General features: G+C 43.0%; 1 protein-coding gene across 3 annotated transcripts in view; it reads right to left on the bottom strand.

Moving 5' to 3' along the window:
* Nucleotides 1-23,156, bottom strand: part of akr1a1a (aldo-keto reductase family 1, member A1a (aldehyde reductase)) — a 49,406-nt gene that overhangs the window by 17,563 nt on the left and 8,687 nt on the right. For all 3 annotated transcript variants that reach the window (XM_063042879.1, XM_063042876.1, XM_063042878.1), the window contains 3 exons: nucleotides 21,911-22,030; nucleotides 7,179-7,330; nucleotides 6,337-6,532 (listed from right to left, as the gene is read on the bottom strand). In XM_063042879.1, the coding sequence (XP_062898949.1) occupies nucleotides 6,337-6,532; nucleotides 7,179-7,330; nucleotides 21,911-22,030 (468 nt within the window). The remainder of the gene's footprint in view (nucleotides 1-6,336; nucleotides 6,533-7,178; nucleotides 7,331-21,910; nucleotides 22,031-23,156) is intronic.

Genomic DNA, 23,156 nt, shown 5'->3' with positions numbered 1-23,156 from the left:
AAGGAATTTTCTTCAGATGTATGATCTGTCTTTGATTATCATGAGTGAGAAGCACTTGAATGGCCTTATTTCAGAGCATTGTGTAAGAAGACCATGAAACGTTTCTTCACGAAGAAGAAGGAAAGTGGAGCTGAAGGACAGAAGGGACGAAAGTTGGAGGCAGAGGAAGCCAAGAAGTTGAGCAAGTTCTTTGAAAAGCCTGGAACAAGTAGTTTGACATGTTCCATAGAGTCGCCTGCACCTGCTACAAGTTTGTCAGAATCCGAAGGTGGATCAAGTACAAGTGCGTCACAAGCCGAGGAGGAAGTCAAGTCAGATAAATCCGAGTATGACGAGATTAGGAGTGAGGCTGCCACAGAGAACGTGGACATGACAGGCGGGGAAGACGATGGTGGTGGTGGTGATGTTGACTTTATTGACGAGATTTTACCTGACGACACTGAACCTAGTGAACTGGATGGTGTCAAAGAGCCTTGAACTGTCATACCAAAGGTGATTGAACAGCATGACACTGGACTTCTGAAGTTCGACAAGGATACTGGAAAAGCAATTCTGCCTGACGCGTTGAGAACAGAAATAATAAAGCTGGGTTCGAAGTATTTCCAGAACAGTGAGGGGCCTTTTCAACCACCAAATAACCGCTCAATGAACAAAACTTGGTTCAAGAGGAAGTTGGGAAATGGCCATGGTGAGGAAGTGACTCGCTCATGGCTGGTCTATTCCTCCTTCTAAAACGTCCGCATTTTGTATCTGTTGTCTTCTCTATTCCCCGTCAGACCATCAATCCTCGCATTGCTATTCAGATAATGCTAACCATCGCAGTTTCCATCACCAGCTGTGAGAGATCATTCAGCAAGTTAAAACTAATACTTTCGTATTTGAGAGCCTCCATAAGTCAAGGCAGACTCTGTGATCTTGCTCTGCTGAGTGTAGAAAGAGAAGAAACAGAAAAAAACTGACTTTGTTCACATCATAGACCAACTTGCATCAGTGAAAGCACGGAAGGTGCAGTTATAATTTTCATGTAGTGCCATAATTTGTTAATTAAAAGATTAAAGAGCTTGACTTGTATTTTTGAGCTGATATGGTAAAGTTATCTAAAAGATGGGTGTCAGATGTTTGGACAGGGGCACAATTTCAGTGCTTGCCATTTCTGTAGATACGACTCTGTATACACCTATGTGCAACAAATGATATTTCTGAAATTAAGACTGTTGTGGTACCCAATTATTGTACACAGACTTAAGATATAGATATCTATGACAGCTTATATTTTTGACAGCTCCATGGCTTCCTCTAATTCCTTGTTACACACATCAAAGTTGCTGGTGAACGCAGCAGGCCAGGCAGCATCTATAGGAAGAGGCGCAGTCGACGTTTCAGGCCGAGACCCTTCGTCAGGACTAACTGAAGGAAGAGTGAGTAAGGGATTTGAAAGCTGGAGGGGGAGGGGGAGATGCAAAATGATAGGAGAAGACAGGAGGGGGAGGGATAGAGCCGAGAGCTGGACAGGTGATAGGCAAAAGGGGATACGAGAGGATCATGGGACAGGAGGTCCGGGAAGAAAGACGGGGGGGGGGGTGACCCAGAGGATGGGCAAGACGTATATTCAGAGGGACAGAGGGAGAAAAAGGAGAGTGAGAGAAAGAATGTGTGCATAAAAATGAGTAACAGCTGGGGTACGAGGGGGAGGTGGGGCCTAGCGGAAGTTAGAGAAGTCAATGTTCATGCCATCAGGTTGGAGGCTACCCAGACGGAATATAAGGTGTTGTTCCTCCAACCTGAGTGTGGCTTCATCTTTACAGTAGAGGAGGCCATGGATAGACATGTCAGAATGGGAATGGGATGTGGAATTAAAATGTGTGGCCACTGGGAGATCCTGCTTTCTCTGGCGGACAGAGCGTAGATGTTCAGCAAAGCGGTCTCCCAGTCTGCGTCGGGTCTCACCAATATATAAAAGGCCACATCGGGAGCACCGGACGCAGTATATAGAAACATAGAAACATAGAAACATAGAAAATAGGTGCAGGAGTAGGCCATTCGGCCCTTCGAGCCTGCACCGCCATTTATTATGATCATGGCTGATCATCCAACTCAGAACCCAGCCTTCCCTCCATACCCCCTGACCCCTGTAGCCACAAGGGCCATATCTAACTTCCTTTTAAACATAGCTAATGAACTGGCCTCAACAGTTTGCTGTGGCAGAGAATTCCACAGATTCACCACTCTCTGTGTGAAGAAGTTTTTCCTAACCTCGGTCCTAAAAGGCTTCCCCTCTATCCTCAAACTGTGACCCCTCGTTCTAGACCTCCCCAACATCGGGAACAATCTTCCTGCATCTAGCCTGTCCAATCCCTTTAGGATCTTATACGTTTCAATCAGATCCCCCCTCAATCTTCTAAATTCCAACGAGTACAAGCCCAGTTCATCCAGTCTTTCTTCATATGAAAGACCTGCCATCCCAGGAATCAATCTGGTGAACCTTCTTTGTACTCCCTCTATGGCAAAGATGTCTTTCCTCAGATTAGGGGACCAAAACTGCACACAATACTCCAGGTGTGGTCTCACCAAGGCCTTGTACAACTGCAGTAGTACCTCCCTGCTCCTGTACTCGAATCCTCTCGCTATAAATGCCAGCATACCGTTCGCCTTTTTCACCGCCTGCTGTACCTGCATGCCCACTTTCAATGACTGGTGTATAATGACACCCAGGTCTCGTTGCACCTCCCCTTTTCCTAATCGGCCACCATTCAGATAATAATCTGTTTTCCTATTTTTGCCACCAAAGTGGATAACTTCACATTTATCCACATTAAATTGCATCTGCCATGAGTTTGCCCACTCACCCAACCTATCCAAGTCACCCTGCATCCTCTTAGCATCCTCCTCACTGCTAACACTGCCACCCAGCTTCGTGTCATCCGCAAACTTGGAGATGCTGCATTTAATTCCCTCATCCAAGTCATTAATATATATTGTAAACAACTGGGGTCCCAGCACTGAGCCTTGCGGTACCCCACTAGTCACCGCCTGCCATTCTGAAAAGGTCCCGTTTATTCCCACTCTTTGCTTCCTGTCTGCTAACCAATTCTCCACCCACACCAATACCTTACCCCCAATACCGTGTGCTTTAAGTTTGCACACTAATCTCCTATGTGGGACCTTGTCAAAAGCCTTTTGAAAATCCAAATATACCACATCCACTGGTTCTCCCCTATCCACTCTACTAGTTACATCCTCAAAAAATTCTATGAGATTCGTCAGACATGATTTTCCTTTCACAAATCCATGCTGACTTTGTCCGATCATTTCACCGCTTTCCAAATGTGCTGTTATCACATCCTTGATAACTGACTCCAGCAGTTTCCCCACCACCGACGTTAGGCTAACCGGCCTATAATTCCCCGGTTTCTCTCTCCCTCCTTTTTTAAAAAGTGGGGTTACATTAGCCACCCTCCAATCCTCAGGAACTAGTCCAGAATCTAACGAGTTTTGAAAAATTATCACTAATGCATCCACTATTTCTTGGGCCACTTCCTTAAGCACTCTGGGATGCAGACCATCTGGCCCTGGGGATTTATCTGCCTTCAATCCCTTCAATTTACCTAACACCACTTCCCTACTAACATGTATTTCGCTCAGTTCCTCCATCTCACTGGACCCTCTGTCCCTTACTATTTCTGGAAGATTATTTATGTCCTCCTTAGTGAAGACAGAACCAAAGTAATTATTCAATTGGTCTGCCATGTCCTTGCTCCCCATAATCAATTCACCTGTTTCTGTTTGCAGGGGACCTACATTTGTCTTTATCAGTCTTTTCCTTTTTACATATCTATAAAAGCTTTTACAGTCCGTTTTTATGTTCTCTGCCAGTTTTCTCTCATAATCTTTTTTCCCCTTCCTAATTAAGCCCTTTGTCCTCCTCTGCTGAACTCTGAATTTCTCCCAGTCCTCAGGTGAGCCACTTTCTCTGGCTAATTTGTATGCTACTTCTTTGGAATTGATGCTATCCCTAATTTCTCTTGTCAGCCACGGGTGCACTACCTTCCTTGATTTATTCTTTTGCCAAACTGGGATGAACAATTGTTGTAGTTCATCCATGCAACCTTTAAATGCCTGCCATTGCATATCCACCGTCAATCCTTGAAGTGTCATTTGCCAGTCTATCTTAGCTAATTCATGTCTCATACCTTCAAAGTTACCCCTCTTTAAGTTCAGAACCTTTGTTTCTGAATTAACTACGTCACTCTCCATGTTAATGAAGAATTCCACCATATTATGGTCACTCTTACCCAAGGGGCCTCTCACGACAAGATCGCTAATTAACCCTTCCTCATTGCTCAAAACCCAGTCCAGAATAGCCTGCTCTCTAGTCGGTTCCTCGACATGTTGGTTCAAAAAACCATCCCGCATACATTCCAAGAAATCCTCTTCCTCAGCACCTTTACCAATTTGGTTCACCCAGTCTACATGTAGATTGAAGTCACCCATTATAACACCCATTATATCACCCCAGTTGACTCACAGGTGAAGTGATGCCTCACCTGGAAGGACTGTTTGGGGCCCTGAATGGTGGTAAGGGAGGAAGTGTAAGGGCATGTGTAGCACTAGTTCCGCTTACACGGATAAGTGCCAGGAGGGAGATCAGTGGGGAGGGATGGGGGGGGGACAATGGACAAGGGAGTTGTGTAGGGAGCGATCCCTGCGGAATGCAGAGAGAGGTGGGGAGGGAAAGATGTGCTTAGTGGTGGGATCCCGTTGGAGGTGGCGGAAGTTACGGAGAATAATATGTTGGACCCGGAGGCTGGTGGGGTGGTAGGTGAGGACCAGGGGAACCCTATTCCTAGTGGGGTGGTGGGAGGATGGAGTGAGAGCAGATGTACGTGAAATGGGGGAGATGCGTTTAAGAGCAGAGTTGATAGTGGAGGAAGGGAAGCCCCTTTCTTTAAAAAATGAAGACATCTCCCTCGTCCTAGAATGAAAAGCCTCATCCTGAGAGCAGATGCGGCGGAGACGGAGGAATTGCGAGAAGGGGATGGCGTTTTTGCAAGAGACAGGGTGAGAAGAGGAATAGTCCAGATAGCTGTGAGAGTCAGTAGGCTTATAGTAGAGATCAGTGGATAAGCTGTCTCCAGAGACAGAGACAGAAAGATCTAGAAAGGGGAGGGAGGTGTCGGAAATGGACCAGGTAAACTTGAGGGCAGGGTGAAAGTTGGAGGCAAAGTTAATAAAGTCAACGAGTTCTGCATGCGTGCAGGAAGCAGCGCCAATGCAGTCGTCGATGTAGCGAAGGAAAAGTGGGGGACAGATACCAGAATAGGCACGGAACATAGATTGTTCCACAAACCCAACAAAAAGGCAGGCATAGCTAGGACCCATACGGGTGCCCATAGCTACACCTTTAGTTTGGAGGAAATGGGAGGAGCAAAAGGAGAAATTATTAAGAGTAAGGACTAATTCCGCTAGACGGAGCAGAGTGGTGGTAGAGGGGAACTGATTAGGTCTGGAATCCAAAAAGAAGCGTAGAGCTTTGAGACCTTCCTGATGGGGGATGGAAGTATATAAGGACTGGACATCCATGGTGAAAATAAAGCGGTGGGGGCCAGGGAACTTAAAATCATCGAAAAGTTTAAGAGCGTGAGAAGTATCACGAACATAGGTCGGAAGGGATTGAAGCCACACTCAGGTTGGAGGAACAACACCTTATATTCCATCTGGGTAGCCTCCAACCTGATGGCATGAACATTGACTTCTCTTACTTCCGCTAGGCCCCACCTCCCCCTCATACCCCAGCTGTTACTCATTTTTATGCACACATTCTTTCTCTCACTCTCCTTTTTCTCCTTCTGTCCCTCTGAATATACGTCTTGCCCATCCTCTGGGTCACCCCCCCCCGTCTTTCTTCCCGGACCTCCTGTCCCATGATCCTCTCGTATCCCCTTTTGCCTATCACCTGTCCAGCTCTCGGCTCTATCCCTCCCCCTCCTGTCTTCTCCTATCATTTTGCATCTCCCCCTCCCCCTCCAGCTTTCAAATCCCTTACTCACTCTTCCTTCAGTTAGTCCTGACGAAGGGTCTCGGCCTGAAACGTCGACTGCGCCTCTTCCTATAGATGCTGCCTGGCCTGCTGCGTTCACCAGCAACTTTGATGTGTGTTGCTTGAATTTCCAGCATCTGCAGAATTTCTGTTGTTCTAATTCCTTGTTATTGGTTGACCCTAGCATTCAGACAAGAGTTATACAGCAATTTACGATCTTAAATACATGTCATTTTCATGATTAAAAATGTTTCTAAATTGGAAGAAAGCTCATTAAACATAGTGTTGTTGACACTGACCTGATTAACAACTGGTCTGTAGGTTGCAATTGATAATAGATCATCTATTTGCCTTGCATTGAAGTTGGATAAGCCAAGCTCCTTGACCAAACCCTTTTCTAGTAGTTTTTCCATGGCCTTCCAGGTGTCCTTGTAATCAGTATTGGCATAACGCACTGTACCATCATCATTCTTTGGAATCATAAGGTTGCCCCGTCTGTAGAGACAGAACTATATCATTATCTGTGGAGGGAGGATTTCCCCATTCTGCCATTCTGAGCCTCTGCTCTTTCTTGCATTTCAGTCTAGTGCATGAATTCATTTGACCTGAGCTGTAGAAAAGGAGTCCCAGTTTATATCGGCTACCTTCCCTCTCCAATCTGAGTCCTAGTTTTGAACATTACCACCACTGGGGGAGGTATTGGAGCCTGAAGATGCACACTCATTGTTTTCGGAACAGCTTCTTTCCCGCCACTATCAGTTTTCACGAACAGTCCATGAACACGGCCTCACTATTTTGCTCATTTTCATGCTATTTATTTAGGTAATATTTTATGTATTGTCCCCTACTGCTGCCACAAAGAAAATTTTACAACATATGTCAGTGAAAACAAACCTGATTCTGATCTGATTCAGCATTTCCTTCGCCTCCCCCTTCTCTTCAGAAGCTGTTCAACTTGCTGAGTTCCTCCAGCAGCTTGTTTGTTTTTGCTGGATATACCTAACATTTAGTTTGCTTTAATCAGACGCTGTTATCACGGGGGAAAAGAAATCTCTCAACTACTCCTAAGATTTGGAAATGCAACTATAACGTGGAGATGAAATAAAGCTGTATGAAGTTACATAAGCACAACTCTACTTACTCAAATGCCATTGGCCAGTGCATCAAATACAAATCCAGGCAGTCCAGCTGCAGGTCTGCCAACGTTTTACGACACGCAGGTTCCACATCATCTGGGTGATGCTTGGTGTTCCAAAGTTTGGATGTAATGAAAATATCTTCCCGATTGATGGACTATAGAAGGATAACAATACATTTTTTATATAAAACACTAAGTAACCTTTCCTTCAAATACCACAGAGCAAACCTAGGCTCGGATCAACATTCACCTGTTACAGTTTTTGTTTCTGTCATTTGTAATCCTACTGTGATTCTCAACAAAATGGAAACTAAAATGATCAAAGTAACAGCTGCTGCAAGCAACTGTAGTGGGCACTAGGAAGAGGTGTTTAATTTAGTCACTAATCCACCATACAGAGCAAAGGGAGCAGGGAAATGGACCCAGAGAGTAAAGGGAAACAGTCCGAGTTTAAACAGCACTTGGTTCAAACAAAGATGCAGACAGTTCAAATAAACATGATTTGGGGTAATTAACACTAAGTGGTTCAACAGCTTGTCTTGTTACGTACACCTGTTAGAGTGCATTCTCCTGACACCTTTTTAGGTAACCGTAGGCTTCAGCCAGGAGCAGATGTCATCAGTAAATTATTTGTCATAACTGTTAATCTAGTTAAGGTATGGCATCTCAGACCTGTGGAATGTCCCGTGCTATAAGGGAACTCTGTAATATTTCCCATATCCTCTAAATAAGTGTCATAAGCTAGAGGAATTTCTGTTCTGGATTTTGGAGTTTGAGCAACAACCAAATTGTTTGGCTGATCCGCAAAACAGTCTTTTACAGATTAGCATATTTCAGAAAGTGTTCACCCACAGCTGGGAGGAATGGAAAATCACCTGCCAGGCTAAAGCTTCAGGATATATCTTGTAGTGTCTTGGTCTCAGTTCCGAATACCGATGGGATGACAGGTTTCCTCGAAAAGAAGTCAAAGCTAAGTCAAACCACCACTGAGTTACTCAGCTCTCCAAAATTGAAGGAGCAGGGAAACAAGAGCAATACTTATAGAACATTCTTTAGTTTGGAGAGCAGACTTGATTTCAGGAGGCTGCCTCCCAGGTGCCAGGGATGATGTGGGACATTGTGAAGGGGGAGGGTGAACAGCCAAGAGCTCCGGATCATATGTAGAAAGTTGAGTAGGAAGCAAATTTTGAAGGTGTGAATAAAGGGATCATCAAATATTTATGCAGAGCAGCGAAAGAGAAACTATACCTATTTGATGAGACACGAATAAAGAAAGATAAAGGAGGAATTATTTTAAAGCAGTGAATAATTTATGTCTGCAATGTACTTACTGCCAGCCAAGGTGGTAGAGGATCTTCGCAAATACCTGAAAGGCAGTAACTCTCAGGGCTCTGGAGAGAGCAACTACAAGTACATTGAGTACAAATACTTCATTCCCTGTAAGTGGAGTCAGAGGTTGAAAGAGTGGTGAAGAAGGCATTTGGTATGTTGGCCTTTACAAGTCAGGGTATTGGGTACAAAGGTTGGGAAGTCGATGTGCAGTTGTACTGGACACTAATGAGGGCCACACTTGAAGTATTAGGTTCAGGTTTGATCAGCCTGATGTAGAAAAGATTAAACAGGAAAGAGTTCAGAAATAGCTTACAATGAAACTTCTACCCAGTATACTGTTAACAAATGTACAGTTGCTGGAGAATAAGACTGAGGACCTAAGGGCAAGATTCCTGTACTGGAGGGAAATGAAGAATTGCTGTGTTCTGTGTTTCATGGAGACATGGCTCACTTTGGACATGCTGGATACATTGGAAAGACCTGAGGAATTCTCAAAGGTAAAAGGTGATAAACTCTTTGTGGTGCTTAAGACTGAGTGGTCTTGTTGCACTCTTGTTCCCCTGACCTAAAACAGCTAATGATGAAGTGCCAACTGAATTACTTAGTAAGAGTTCTCCTCCGTCATCCTGACCACAGTTTACATACCATCAAAGGCCGATGTTAATCAGGCAATCGAGGTACTGAGTGTTGCCATTAACAGACAAGAAAAAGCCTACTCTGATGCCCTTGAAATAATTGTTGGGGACATCAATCAGGTTTGGTTGAAGAAATCTCTGCCCATTTGGTAGGGGGATGGGAACCAGAGTGAAGGGACACAGGATAGGATGGAAGGTAAAAAAGCAAACTATCAAGAAGGGCAGGCAGATGATAGGGCATAATTGCAGCCAGCAGGGTGACTGTCAGTGCATTAGCGAAGCACAGTTAAAAAGGGTAGCAAATACAGTACACAAAGGGTTATATCTTAATGTATGTAATATAAGAAATAAGGTGGATGATCTTGTAATATTACAGATTGTCAGGTATGATGTTGTGGCCGTCACTGAATCATGGCTGAAGGATGGTTGTAGTTGGGAGCTGAATGTCCAAGGTTACACATTATATCAGAGGGATAGGAAGGTAGGCAGAGGGGGTGGTGTGGCTCTGCTGCTAAAGAATGGCATCAAATCAGTAGAAAGATGTGACATAGGATTGGAAGATATGAAAGATATTGTGGGTTGAGTTAAGAAACTGCAAGAGTAAAAGGACCCTGATGGCAGTTGTATACAGGCCTCCCAACAGTAGCTGGGATGTGGACCACAGATTAGAACAGGAAATAGAAAAGGCACGTCAAAAGGGCAATGTTATGATAGTCATAGAAGGTTTTAACATGCAGGGTGATTGGTAAAATCAGGTTGGTAATGGATCTCAAGAGAGTGAGGTTGTTGAATACCTCCAAGATGGCTTTTTGGAGCAGTTTGTCATTGAGCCTACTAGTGGATCAGCTATACTGGATTGGGTGTTATGTTATGAACCTGAGGCAATTAGGGAGCTTAAGGTAAAAGAACCCTCAGTAGGCAGTCATCACCATATGATTGAGTTCAACTTGAAATTTGATAGGGAGAAAGTCTGGTGTGGCAGTATTTCATTGGATTAAAGGAAATTACAGCGATGTGAGAGAGAAGTTGGCAAAAAGTAAATTGAAAGGAGATGCTGGCAGGGATGACAGCAGAGCAACAGTGCCATGAGTTTCTGGGAAAAATGGTGCAGGATAAATGTATTTCAAAAATGAAGAAATACTCAAATGGCAAAATGATACAACTGTGGCTGACAGGGGAAGTCCTTAGAAACCATAGAAAAACTACAGCACAGAAACAGGCCTTTTGGCCCTTCTTGGCTGTGCTGAACCATTTTCTGCCTAGTCCCACTGACCTGCACATGGACCATATCCCTCCATACACCTCCCATCCATGTATCTGTCCAATTTATTCTAAAATGTTAAAAAAGAACCCGCACTTACCACCTCATCTGGCAGCTCATTCCATACTCCCACCACTCTCTGTGTGAAGAAGCCACCCCTAATGTTCCCTTTAAACTTTTCCCCCCTCACCCTTAACCCATGCCCTCTGGTTTTTCTCTCCCCTTGCCTCAGTGGAAAAAGCTTGCTTGCATTCATTCTATCTATACCCATCATAATTTTATATACCTCTATCAAATCTCTCCTCATTCTTCTATGCTCCAGGGAATAAAGTCCTAACCTATTCAACCTTTCTCTGTAACTGAGTTTCTCAAGTCCCGGCAACAACCTTGTAAACCTTCTCTGCAGTCTTTCAACCTTATTAATATCCTTGCTGTAATTTGGTGACCAAAACTGAACACAGTACTCCAGATTCGGCCTCACCAATGCCTTATACAACCTCATCATAACGTTCCAGCTCTTATACTCAATACTTTGATTAATAAAGGCTGATGTAGCAAAAGCTCTCTTAACGACCTTATCTACCTGTGATGCCACTTTTAGGGAATTTTGTATCTGTATTCCCAGATCCCTCTGTACTACTACACTCCTCAGTGCCTTACCATTAACCCTGTATGTTCTATCTTGGTTTGTCGTTCCAAAGTGCAATACCTCACACTTGTCTGTATTAAATTCCATCTGCCATTTTTCAGCCCATTTTTCCAGCTGGTCCAAGTCCCTCTGCAGGCTCTGAAAATCTTCCTCACTGTCTACTACACCTCCAATCTTTGTATCATCAGCAAATTTGCTGATCCAATTTACCACATTATCATCCAGATCATTGATATAGATGACAAATAACAATGGACCCAGCACTGATCCCTGTGGCACACCACTAGTCACAGGCCTCCACTCTGAGAAGCAATTCTCTACTACCACTCTTTGGCTTCTTCCATTAAGCCAATGTCTAATCCAATTTACCACCTCTCCATGTATACCCAGCGACTGAATTTTCCCAACTAACCTCCCATGCGGGACCTTGTCAAAGGCCTTACTGAAGTCCATGTAGACAATATCCACTGTTTTCCCTTCATCCACTTTCCTGGTAACCTCCTCGAAGAACTCCAATAGATTGGTCAAACATGACCTACCACGCACAAAGTCATGTTGACTCTCCCTAATAAGTCCCTGTCTATCCAAATGCTTGTAGATTCTGTCTCTTAGTACTCCCTCCAATAACTTACCCACTACCGACGTCAAACTTACTGGCCTATAATTTCCCGGATTACTTTTCGATCGTTTTTTAAACAACGGAACAACATGAGCCACTCTCCAATCCTCTGGCACCTCACCTGTAGACACCAACATTTTAAATATATCTGCCAGGGCCCCTGCAATTTCAACACTAGTTTCCTTCAAGGTCTGAGGGAATACCCTGTCAGGTCCCGGGGATTTATCCACTTTAATTTGCCTCAAGATAGCAAGCGCCTCCTCCTTTTCAATCTGTACAGTTTCCATGGTCTCACTATTTGTTTCCCTTAATTCCATAGACTTCATACCAGTTTCCTTAATAAATACAGACGCAAAAAAACTATTTAAGATCTCCCCCATTTCTTTTGGTTCTGCACATAGCCGACCACTCTGATCTTCAAGAGGACCAATTTTATCCCTTACAATCCTTTTACTCTTAATATACCTGTAAAAGCTCTTTGGATTATCCTTCACTTTGACTGCCAAGGCAACCTCATGTCTTCTTTTAGCCCTCCTGATTTCTTTCTTAAGTATTTTCTTGCACTTTTTATACTCCTCAAGCACTTTATTTACTCCCATAGCTAATGTCATAGCTAATGTAAAAGCAAAAGAGAGGGCATACAACAAAGTGAAAATTAGCTGGAATATAGAGGATTAGGAAGCTTTTAAAAAGCTAAAGAGAGTAAATAAAAGTATCATTAGGAGGGAAAAATATGAAAGCAAGCTAGCAAACAATATCAAAGTGGATAGAAAAAACCTTTTCAAATATATAAATATTAAGAGAGATGAGAGTGGATATAGCACTGCTAGAAAATGAAGCCAGAGAAATAATAAAGGGGGTAGCAAGCGGATGGCAGATGAACCAAAGAAGCATTTTGCATCAGTGTTCACTGTGGAAGACACTAGCAGTGTGCCAGATGTTGAAGGGTGTGAGGGAAAACAAGTGTGTGCAGTTACTATTTCAAGGGAGAAGATGTCAAAAAGTTGAAAGGACTAAGGTTCATAAGTCACCCAAAGAGATGAACAGGACCATAGGGTTCTGAAAGAGGTAGCAGTAGAGATTGTGGAGGCATTACTAATGATCTTGCAAAAATCACTGGACTCTGGCATGGTGCCAGAGGACTGGAACATTGCAAATGTCACTCCACTCTTTAAGAAAGGAGGAAGGCAGCAAAAAGGAAATTATAGACCAGTTAGCCTGACTTCAGTGGTTGAAAAAATGTTAGAGTCAATTGTTAAGGATGATATTAAGGAATACTTGGTGACACAGGACAAGATAGGACAAAGTCAGCATGGTTTCCTTAAGGGAAAATTTTGCCTGCTGAATCTGTTGAAGTTCTTTGAAGAGATTACAAGTAAGATAGATAGAGGATGCAGTGGATGTTGTATATTTGGACTTTCAGAAGGCCTTTGACAAGGTGCCACACGTGAGGCTACTTACCAAGTTAAGAGCCCATGGTATTACATAAAAGTTAGAGTACTGGCCTGGTTAGAGTATTGGCTGATTGGTAGGAGGCAGTGAGTGGGAATAAAAGGATTCTTTTCTGGTTGTCTGCCAGTTACTAGTGGTGTTCTGCAGGTGTTGGGACCACTTCTTTTTATACTGTATATCAATGATTTAGATGATGGAATAGATAGCTTTTTCGGCAAATTAGCAGATAATACAAAGATTGGTGGAGTGGCAGGTAGTGTTGAGGAAACAGGAGGGTTGCAGAAGAACTTAGTCAGATAGGAGAATGGGCAAGAATGTGGCAAATTAAATATAATGTTGGAAAATACATGGTCATTCACTTTGGTAGAAGAAATAAATGTGCAGACTGTTTTCTAAACAGGGAGAAAATCCACAAATCTGAGATGCAAAGGAACTTGGGAGTTCTTGTGCAGAACACCCTAAAGATTAACTTGCAGGTTGAGTTGGTGGTGAGGAAGGCAAATGCCAAGTTAGCATTCATTTCAAGAGTTCTGGAATACAAGAGCAGGGATGTGATGCTGAGGTTTATAAGGCACTGGTGAGGCCTCACCTTGAGTATTATGAACAGTTTTGGGCTCCTCATCTAAGAAAAGATGTGCTGGCATTAGAGAGGGTCCAGAGGAGGTTCACAAGGATGATTCTGGGAATAAAATGGGTTGTCATATGCGGAATGTATGATGGCACTGGGTCTATACTCACTGGAATTTAGAAGGATCGGGGGTGGGGGGGGATCTCATTGAAACCTTTCGAATGTGGAAAGGATGTTTCCCATGGTGGGGGAGTCTAGGGCAAGAGATCACAGTCTCAGGATAGAGGGGCATCCATTTAAATCAGAGATGAGAATTTTTTTAGCCAGGGTGTGGTGAATTTGTTACCACAGGCAGCTGTGGAGGCCTGGTTGTTGGCTGTATTTAAAGCAAAGATTGATAGGTTCTTCATTGGCCACAGCATCAGAGGTTATGGAAAGAAGGTCGTGGAGTGGGGCTTAGGAGAGGAAAAAGGATCAGTCATAATTGAATGGCAGAGCAGACTCGATGGGTCAAATAACCTATTTCTGCTCCTATGCCTTATGGTCTTATTGTCATCAACATATCACCGGCAGCATCAGGGGTCCCAATAAACTTGACCCCATTGCTATACTGTACTACAATTAGGATTGCCTACTGTTTCATGCTTAGACCACATTTCGGGAAATCTGATAACTTGGCTCTCCTCCTCCTACCAGCATAAACGTAAAGACTAAAGAGCAAGGCTTCAGAGATAAGGAGAACAAAAAGGTGGTCACGGGAGGCAGAGGATTGCTTCAAGTCGATGGACTGTGTTCAAGAATTCATCAGAGAATTTGAACGAATACACCACAGTTGTCATGGACTTTATAAAACAGCTGTAGAGGAGTGTCGTTCAGAGTTTTCTACAACCAGAAGCCCTGGGTGAACCATGAGATCTGCAATCTGATGTGATTTTATTGGCTCTTCATGCGGCCTTGGATCACCTGGATAAAAATAACACTAACATCACGCTGCTGTTTATTGACTACAGTTCAGTGTTTGACACAATCATTCAAACACTTCTGATCAAAAAGCTCCAAAACAGGGCCTCTGTATCTCCCTCTGCAACTGGATCCTCGACTTCCTCACCGGAAGACCAATCTGTGCAGATCAGAAATAACATCTCCTACCTCCACCTCAAGGATGTGTGCTTAGCCCACTGGCACAGTCCAAATGCCATCTATAAATTTGTTGACGACACAGCTATTGTTGCTTGTCTGTAGGGTTGTTTGCCGAGCTTGGAGGTTAGGTTGCAAGTGTTTCATCACCAGTCGAGGTGACATCATCATTGCGCAATTAGGTGTTGTTTCTGCTGAGTGCTTGACTCGACTCATTGTTCTCATTGGTGGGCTGTTGCACTGCTCGGTACTCATTGTTCTCATTGGTGGGCTGTTGCACTGGTCGGTACTCATTGTTCTCATTGGTGGGCTGTTGCACTGGTCGGTACTCATTGTTCTCATTGGTGGGCTGTTGCACTGGTCGGTACTCATTGTTCTCATTGGTGGGCTGTTGCACTGCTCGGTACTCATTGTTCTCATTGGTGGGCTGTTGCACTGGTCAGTACTCATTGTTCTCATTGGTGGGCTGTTGCACTGGTCGGTACTCATTGTTCTCATTGGTGGGCTGTTGCACTGCTCGGTAGTCTCTGCTGGGTCCCGGCGAACCAGATAACTGACTGATCTCCGCTGGGCCATTTCCCTTTACTGGTCGTTGTGAAAGTTGGTTCCTCTGCCCCCAGCGTAACCCTTGGCCCTGATCCTGCAGAGGCATAGGTTCATAAATTGCATTCGGTTCAATATGCTTGTTAATGGAGTCTTCCACAGAGAACCAAGCTCTAAAAATTCTCTTCATTTCTTGTTTTGTGCTTCTGCCAAATTTTTGGAGTTTCTCCAGACGAAATTTTGTCCTTCTTGGTCTGCATGTACTGAGATGAGTAACAGAGGATCATATCTTATTATGGCTAGCTGATGTTCGTGTCGTCTCGTGAATAGTTTACTTATGACTGTGAGGTTAAGCACAGCTCCAATGCCATAGTTACGTTTGCTGATGACGCTGCTGTCATTGGTCCAATCAAGGGAAGTGACGAATCAGGAGGGAGACTCAAAATCTGGCTGAGTGGTGCCACAAAAATAACCTTTCACTCAATGTCAGCAAGACCAAGGAGCTTATTATTGACTTTAGGAAGAGGAAACTGTTGGTCCACAAGCTGACCTCATCAGGGGAACAGAGGTGGAGAGGGTCAGCAACTTTAAATTCCTCGGCATTATCATTTCAGAGGATCTGTCCCGGGCCCAGCAGGTAAATGCCATTGTGAAGAAAGCATGGCAGCACATCTACTTTTTTTTGGGTTTGCGAAGACTCAGCATGTCATCTAAAACTATAGATGCGTGATTGAGAGTTTATTGACTGTTTGCATCGTGGCCTGGTATGGAAACACCAGTGCCATTGAACAGAAGAGCTTGCAAAAGTAATGGATACGGGCCAGTTTATCATGGATAAAAACCCTCCCCATTATTGAGCTCATCTACACAGGCACTCTCATAGGAAAACAACATCCATCATCCAGGTCCCCCACCATCCAGGCCATGTTCCCTTCTTGGTACTGCCCTCAGGACGAAGGTACAAGAGCCTCAGGCCCCACAACACCAGGTTCAGGAACAGTTATTACCCTTCAACTATCAGGCTCTTGAACCAGAGAGGATTGCTTCACTGAACTTCACTTGCCCTATCACTGAACTGTTCCCACAACCTAGGACTCACTTTCAAGAACCCTTCATCTGATGTTCTCGATATTTATTGCTAATTTATTATTATTGTTTATTTTTCTACTTGTATTTTCACAGTTTGTTATCTTTTGTCCATTCTGTTGGGTGTGGTCTTTCATTGAATATATTGTTTCTTGTATTTAAGAGCATAAGACATAGGAGCAGAATTAGGCTATTTAGCCCATTGAGTCTGCTCCACCATTTCATCATGGCTGATCCCAGATCCCACTCAATTCCATGCACCTGTCTTCTCGCCATATCCTTTGATGCCCTGACTGATCAGGAAACGATCAACTTCCGCCTTAAATATACTCATGGACTTGGCCTCCACCACAGTCTGAGGCTGAGGTGATTTAAGCAATGTTTTGTTTTAATATGTTATGTAACTAAAGTCAGTAGCAATATATTATGGATCCTCTGAGTATGCCCACAAGGAAATGAATCTCAGGGTTCTACATGGTGACTTACATGCACTTTGATAATAAATTTGCTTTGAACTTCTGCAACTTGAAGTTTGAACTTTAGGGATTCGGTTATAGGGCGGTTGGGCAGACTAGGGCATCAGTCATGGGAGTGTAGAAGACTAAGAGGTGATCTGATGGCTGTGTATCATATCATGAGGCACATAGTACTCAGTCTTTTTCCCTGGATTGGGGAATCAAGAACTAAAAGACATAGATTTAGGGTGAGAGGGGAAAGATTTAAGAGGAAACTTTACACATAAAGGATGACATTGATGTGGTTTATTTGAGATGAGCTGCCAGAGGAAGTGGTTGAGGCAGGTACAGTAACAACTTTTAAAGGACAGGTATGTGGATCAGAAAGGTTTAGAAGGCTGTGGTCCAAACACTGGCACATGGGACTAGCGTGGAAGGACCTGTATCCATGATGATAACTCTATGAGAGGGTGGAATACCAGCTGGATGGTTCTGATAGGGCCTCCTGTGCTGTAACCATTGTTACTCTATGATTCCATGTGCAAGGGGGCGGGAGGAGAAGATGGAACGACACAGTGCGCGTAGCCTCTCCGGTGAAATGGTATTGTATTTGTAAGTAGGAGGCCGTGCACAATTCTGATTTGATGGAGACAGACGTGAGAAGCAGAAGAACATCTGGAGAAATTTCTGAAATGTCTGGTTTACTGCCGCTGCTACTGTGCGATCGAGAATCTCCGGAGGGAAGACCCCAAAATCCCCGGCTTTGCCTGCTGCTGGCGACCGAAGCTGAGGTCGAAGCGTTCGGCAGAGATGGTGCTCGGTACTCGGTGTCGGAGGGCTGATTAGAGCTCGAAGTTTTCAGACGACTCGGAGTCGGACTGTGGTCGGGCATGGGAGGGAGAGTTTTCTTCCTTCTCCCGTCTGCGTGAGATGTGGGACTTTCGAGACACTTTGAACTTTTTTACTGTGCCATGGACTGTTCCTCATCAAGTTATGGTATTGTTGCACTGTTGTAACTATATGTTATAATTATGTGGTTTTTGTCAGTTTTTCAGTCTTGGTCTGTCCTGTGTTTCTGTGATATCACACCGGAGGAATATTGTATCATTTCTTAATGCATGCATTACTAAATGACAATAAAAGAGGACTGCGTGTCCTCATAATCTAAAAAAAAGGCCTGATCAAGGAACACACATCAAAGTTGCTGGTGAACGCAGCAGGCCAAGCAGCATCTGTAGGAAGAGGTGCAGTCGACGTTTCAGGCTTCAGTTAGTCCTGACGAAGGGTCTCGGCCTGAAACGTCGACTGCATCTCTTCCTTCAGTTAGTCCTGACGAAGGGTCTCGGCCTGAAACGTCGACTGCACCTCTTCCTACAGATGCTGCCTGGCCTGCTGCGTTCACCAGCAACTTTGATGTGTGTTGCTTGAATTTCCAGCATCTGCAGAATTCCTGTTGTTTGGCCTGATCAAGGGTTCATATTAGATGTCATGTCATGGATGACTTTTACTTCATAACTCCCTTCAAATTCTATTGAGACATAATCAAGTGTGTGTGTGTATGGGGGGGGGAGAAGAGATAGAGAAAAGGAGGTGAGAAAAATCACCCATCTGAATACACACAACTTTGTATGTGTCACAGCTTCTAAGTAGTTTATTTATATGTTAAACAGCACATTTGTTACTTAATCCATCTCATCCAATCAAGCAAAATAAAGGGATACCTGATCACCAGGAAGTGCTGAACTGTCAGCTGATCACCTTGTATTGGCAAGAACCGAAAAGTGGGAACTGTATGCCTAGAGTTTAAACAGTCAACGTTTTGGGTCGAGACCTTTCACCAGGACTCATGAAGGGTCCTGATAAAGGGTCCCGGCCCGAAACATCAACTGTTAACTCTTCTCTAAAGATGCAGCCTGGCCTGCTGAGTTCCTCCAGCACTTTGTGTGTTAATCATTGTTATTCTCCTCACTCTCAACAGCCACCAATTTTCATATAATAAAATCTTTGAGATATACAGCACAGAAACAGGTCCTTTAGCCAACTAAGTCTTGTGCTATCTTCACCCATTTACACTACATCTTCCATTAATCTCATTGTTCTATTCTCTCCATATTTTATCAAATATCCTACAGATTCTACACAGTATGGGCAACTTACAGTGGCCAGCTTATCTACCAACCTACATCTCTTTTGAATGACCATAGAAACTGGAGCATCTGGAGGAAATGCATATGGTCACAGAGAGACCCTGGAGGTCAGGGTTGAGCCCGAGTCACTAAAACTGTGAGGGCGTGGCTCAACATTGTGTGGCTGTGTTATCTGGCAACTTAATAATCATATCTCCAGCATTCACATGTAAGTAATTATGTATATAATAGATGAGGGTTCCAGCACTGATCCCTCTGGTACACTGCTGGTTACTGGCTTCCGATCACAATCCTATAACAAAGCCAGATTTGGATCCAACTTCCATTTTGCCTTGGATCCCATGGCCCTAATCTTTATAATCAGCCTTTCGTAAAGGACCCTGTCAATAATCTTTCTGAAGATACTGTAAACTAAATCAACTGTATAGCTTTTATCAGGTCTAACTTAACTGAGTATTTCAATCTTTAAAAACACACTCAAGTTAGTCACATCAACAAATTTGTGCTGATACCCCAGATCAATTCCCATCCTTCTGATCCTCCTTGTAGATTAAGTTTGCCCCTCAATTCCTTTGCCCAATAATTTCCCTAAGACTGAATTAAACAAACTGCCCTATAATTACTCAGCGTAACCCTGCTCGCCTTTTTGAATAAAGAGCCATATTTGTGGCAAGTGAATATTTACACATCTCCATCAGGGCCCCAGTGATCTTCTCCCTTGTATCCCCATCGTAGTCTGCAACACATCTCATTAGGTCCTGGAAATTTATCCAGCAAAACAAATAGTACAACCTCCTCTTTAACATTAACGTGTTCTAGAAATTTACCACCTCAACTGAAATCTCCAACTACAATGTCTGTAATGAATACAGATGAGAACTATTCATTTAGGACACCCGCACCCCCGCCCCCCCATTGCCTCCATACAGTTTGCTTGTTTGGAGATGAATAAGCCTATTGTTCTTAATATTCTGTATATAAGAATCCTTGGGATATTATTTCATCTGATCTGCCAGTTATATTTCCTGGCCCCTCTGTGTCCACCTAATTTTCTTACTTTAACATCTATACTCCCCATTTTCAACGCTCCCAATGTACTATGTGCTTCCTTTATTGTAAATCAAAGCCTTAATATCTCTGGCTCCCTCGATTTACTATCCTTACTCTTTCTCCTTATGGGAACTCTGGACCTGAACTCTCCCTGTTTCTTTTTTAAAGTGTTGTAAGCCTGAAGGACAATAACACAGACATTTTAAGTGAAAATAGTTTGAACTGCAGTAATGCACAAGAAGGAGAAAGCGAGTCCAATTGTGACAATGAACTGCCACTCCAATGAACATTCAGCACTTTCGCTTTACGTAGAAATATTGAGTTCCATGAGAGTTAACACTGTCTCATATGACTATATACCGAGTTCAAAATAGTCATGGATACACTGCCTCTCACATAGTTCCCCCAGAAGGTGAATCCCCAAGATCTGGCTTATATCATCAGTATTTGAAATATAGTATCCAAAGGATACAGTTTTATTATGTGCTAATCACATTGAAGTTCAAAGTTCAAAGTAAATTTTATTATCAGAATACATATGTATATGTCACCATATACAACCCTGAGATTAATTTTCCTGTGGGCATATCAGCAAATCTATAGAATAGTAACTATAACAGGATCAATGAAAGATCAGCCAGAAGACAACAAACTGTGCAAATGCAAATATAAATTTAAATAAATACCAATAAATAATGAGCACTTATTCACAATTTCACTATGGAGATATGATTACTATATTGAGATAAAGTAAAAATGTTAAATCTTTAAGCGGAACTAAATGCTGGATAAAGAATCATAGCTTTGAAAGAAAAGTGTCAAGAAACTTGAAGTTGTAAAACATAGATAAAAAAGTTATGCGTTGCAAATTAAAAGCTAAAACAGAATCTTTGATTTTAAATCCAATTCTCTCCATTATCAACAGTCACTGAACAACCTGAGTCTTGTACCACTATTTATTTAGAGATTAACCACTGCGATTTAAATAAAACTTGCACACAGTGGGTTTTAATTACAATCAATTTTCAATATGAATAAACGAATATGGTAAAGATCAAGCATTAGACTTCTCTTTCTGGCTGCCCGAAAATAGGTATGAACTACGAGCCAAATCTAAACTGGGGCCATTGCCATTTTGTCACGAAGAGCATTATAGCGAACACCAATTATGTCCTCGACTGACACTGCAGGAGCAGATGATTCGCAGCGAAAACTTTGGCTGGATTTTCCATTTCTGAATCTAAAGTGTCTAAAGAGCTAATTTTGAAAGCAGCTGCTACTAAATCAACAAGGGCTGTTTTTCCAGCCTGATACCAGAACCTGCTCGCTAGTTTGATCAGATGTATAAAACCACTCCGGAGTCCAGGTGAATAAAGTTCATGGTCAAAGGCCAAAGTCACAAAGTCAAACTCAGAAGCAATTATCAAAGTACATATCTCAAAATATAGTACCTCGAGGATCATTTTCTTGCAGGAAAATAAAGAAATACAATTTTGTGGAAAACTACACAAAATACAAAAACTGACAAATGATCAATTTTGAATAAATTCAAAATCAATTTCATTCTTAACTAAAAGCCAAAGTTCCAAATTACATAAGCATTTTTGCACAGTAGGGGAATATTTTTGCATAGGAGGGGAATTAAGGGTTATGAGGAAAAGGCAGGTAGGTGGAGATGAGCCCATGGCCAGATTAGCCATGATCTTACTGAATGGTGTAGCAGGCTCGATGGGCCAGATGGCCATCTCCTGCTCTCATTTCTTCAGTTCCTATGTGAGCATAAGTACTGCAACATCCTTACCTTACTGTTTTGAATTTTCTCAAAGAGCGCTTCTCCAATTTCATGCTCATTGCCATAAGCAGCAGCACAGTCAATGTGATGGTATCCTATTTCAAGGGCATAATTCACCGCAGTTTTCACCTGTACAAGGCAAAGCAAGACTTAAAAATGTCAGTAAGTTTCAGAGTCCATTGACAGAGTTTTGCTCATACTCTGGTATTTTCCGATGTCATAGAAATAGGCCATTCAGCCCATTGAGTCTGCTGGCTCTCAGAACAATCCCTACATTCTCACTCCCCCACTTTATTGTGTCCAAGCTGCACACTACAACACCAGAGGTCAGGATTGAAGCCAGGTTGCTGGAGATATGAGTTAGCAGCATTACTTATTCTGTCATTGCTTCAAATTCCTAGGTGTAAGCATCACCAACAATTTACCCTGATTCAGTCATGTGGATGTGACAGTCATGAAAGCATACCAAGCCTCTCCTTCCTCAGAAGGCTAAAAGGAAATTTGGCATGGCCCTCATCAATTTTTATAGAAAACATCCTATCTGCTTGCATCACAGTTTGGCATGACAACTGGTGTGTCCAAGACCACAAAAACTGCAGAGAGTTATTAGTCCATCATGACAACCAACTTCCCCTCTATTGACTCCATCTGACTTGGGAAAGCAACTAAGATAATCAAGGACTCCTCTCCTGGTCAGTCTCTCTTCTCCACCCTCCCACTGGACAGAAGATATAAAGCTACTGTCCAATGGAGGGGACAGAAGAGAAAATGACCAAGGGATCATTCCACTACAATGACCACTAGGATCAAAGACATTTTTTTATCAAACTATTGAAAGACTCTAGAATGAACAACTTCCTTTATAAAGATGAACTTTTCACCTCCCAGTCTACGCCATCATGGCCCATGCATGTTACTTATGTCCTTGCACAGCACTTTCTCTGTAACTGTAACACCACGTTGCACATCTTCTTTTCACTTTCCATCTCCACGTACTTACTTATGGAGTGGTCTGTCTAGATGGCATTCAAACAGAATTTTACATTGACCTCATTACATGTGAAAGAATCAGCCAATGTGTAGAGTTTTAAAAGACTGATCTGAAAGCAGTAAAACAATCAAAATACAAAGCATTAGGAAGTCTCTGCAGAAGAATCTTGATCCAATTAAGATTAATGGGAAGAACTTTTTCTCTGTTGACCAAATCGAATCAGTTTGGACCACTGTATAGTATCAGAAAAAGCAGCAGAGGGCT

Source organism: Mobula hypostoma, chromosome 3 (genome assembly GCF_963921235.1).
Source record: "Mobula hypostoma chromosome 3, sMobHyp1.1, whole genome shotgun sequence".
NCBI lineage: Eukaryota > Metazoa > Chordata > Chondrichthyes > Myliobatiformes > Myliobatidae > Mobula > Mobula hypostoma.
Note: the sequence above shows the minus strand (reverse complement) of the source record. Positions and strands in the feature narration are given on the sequence as shown.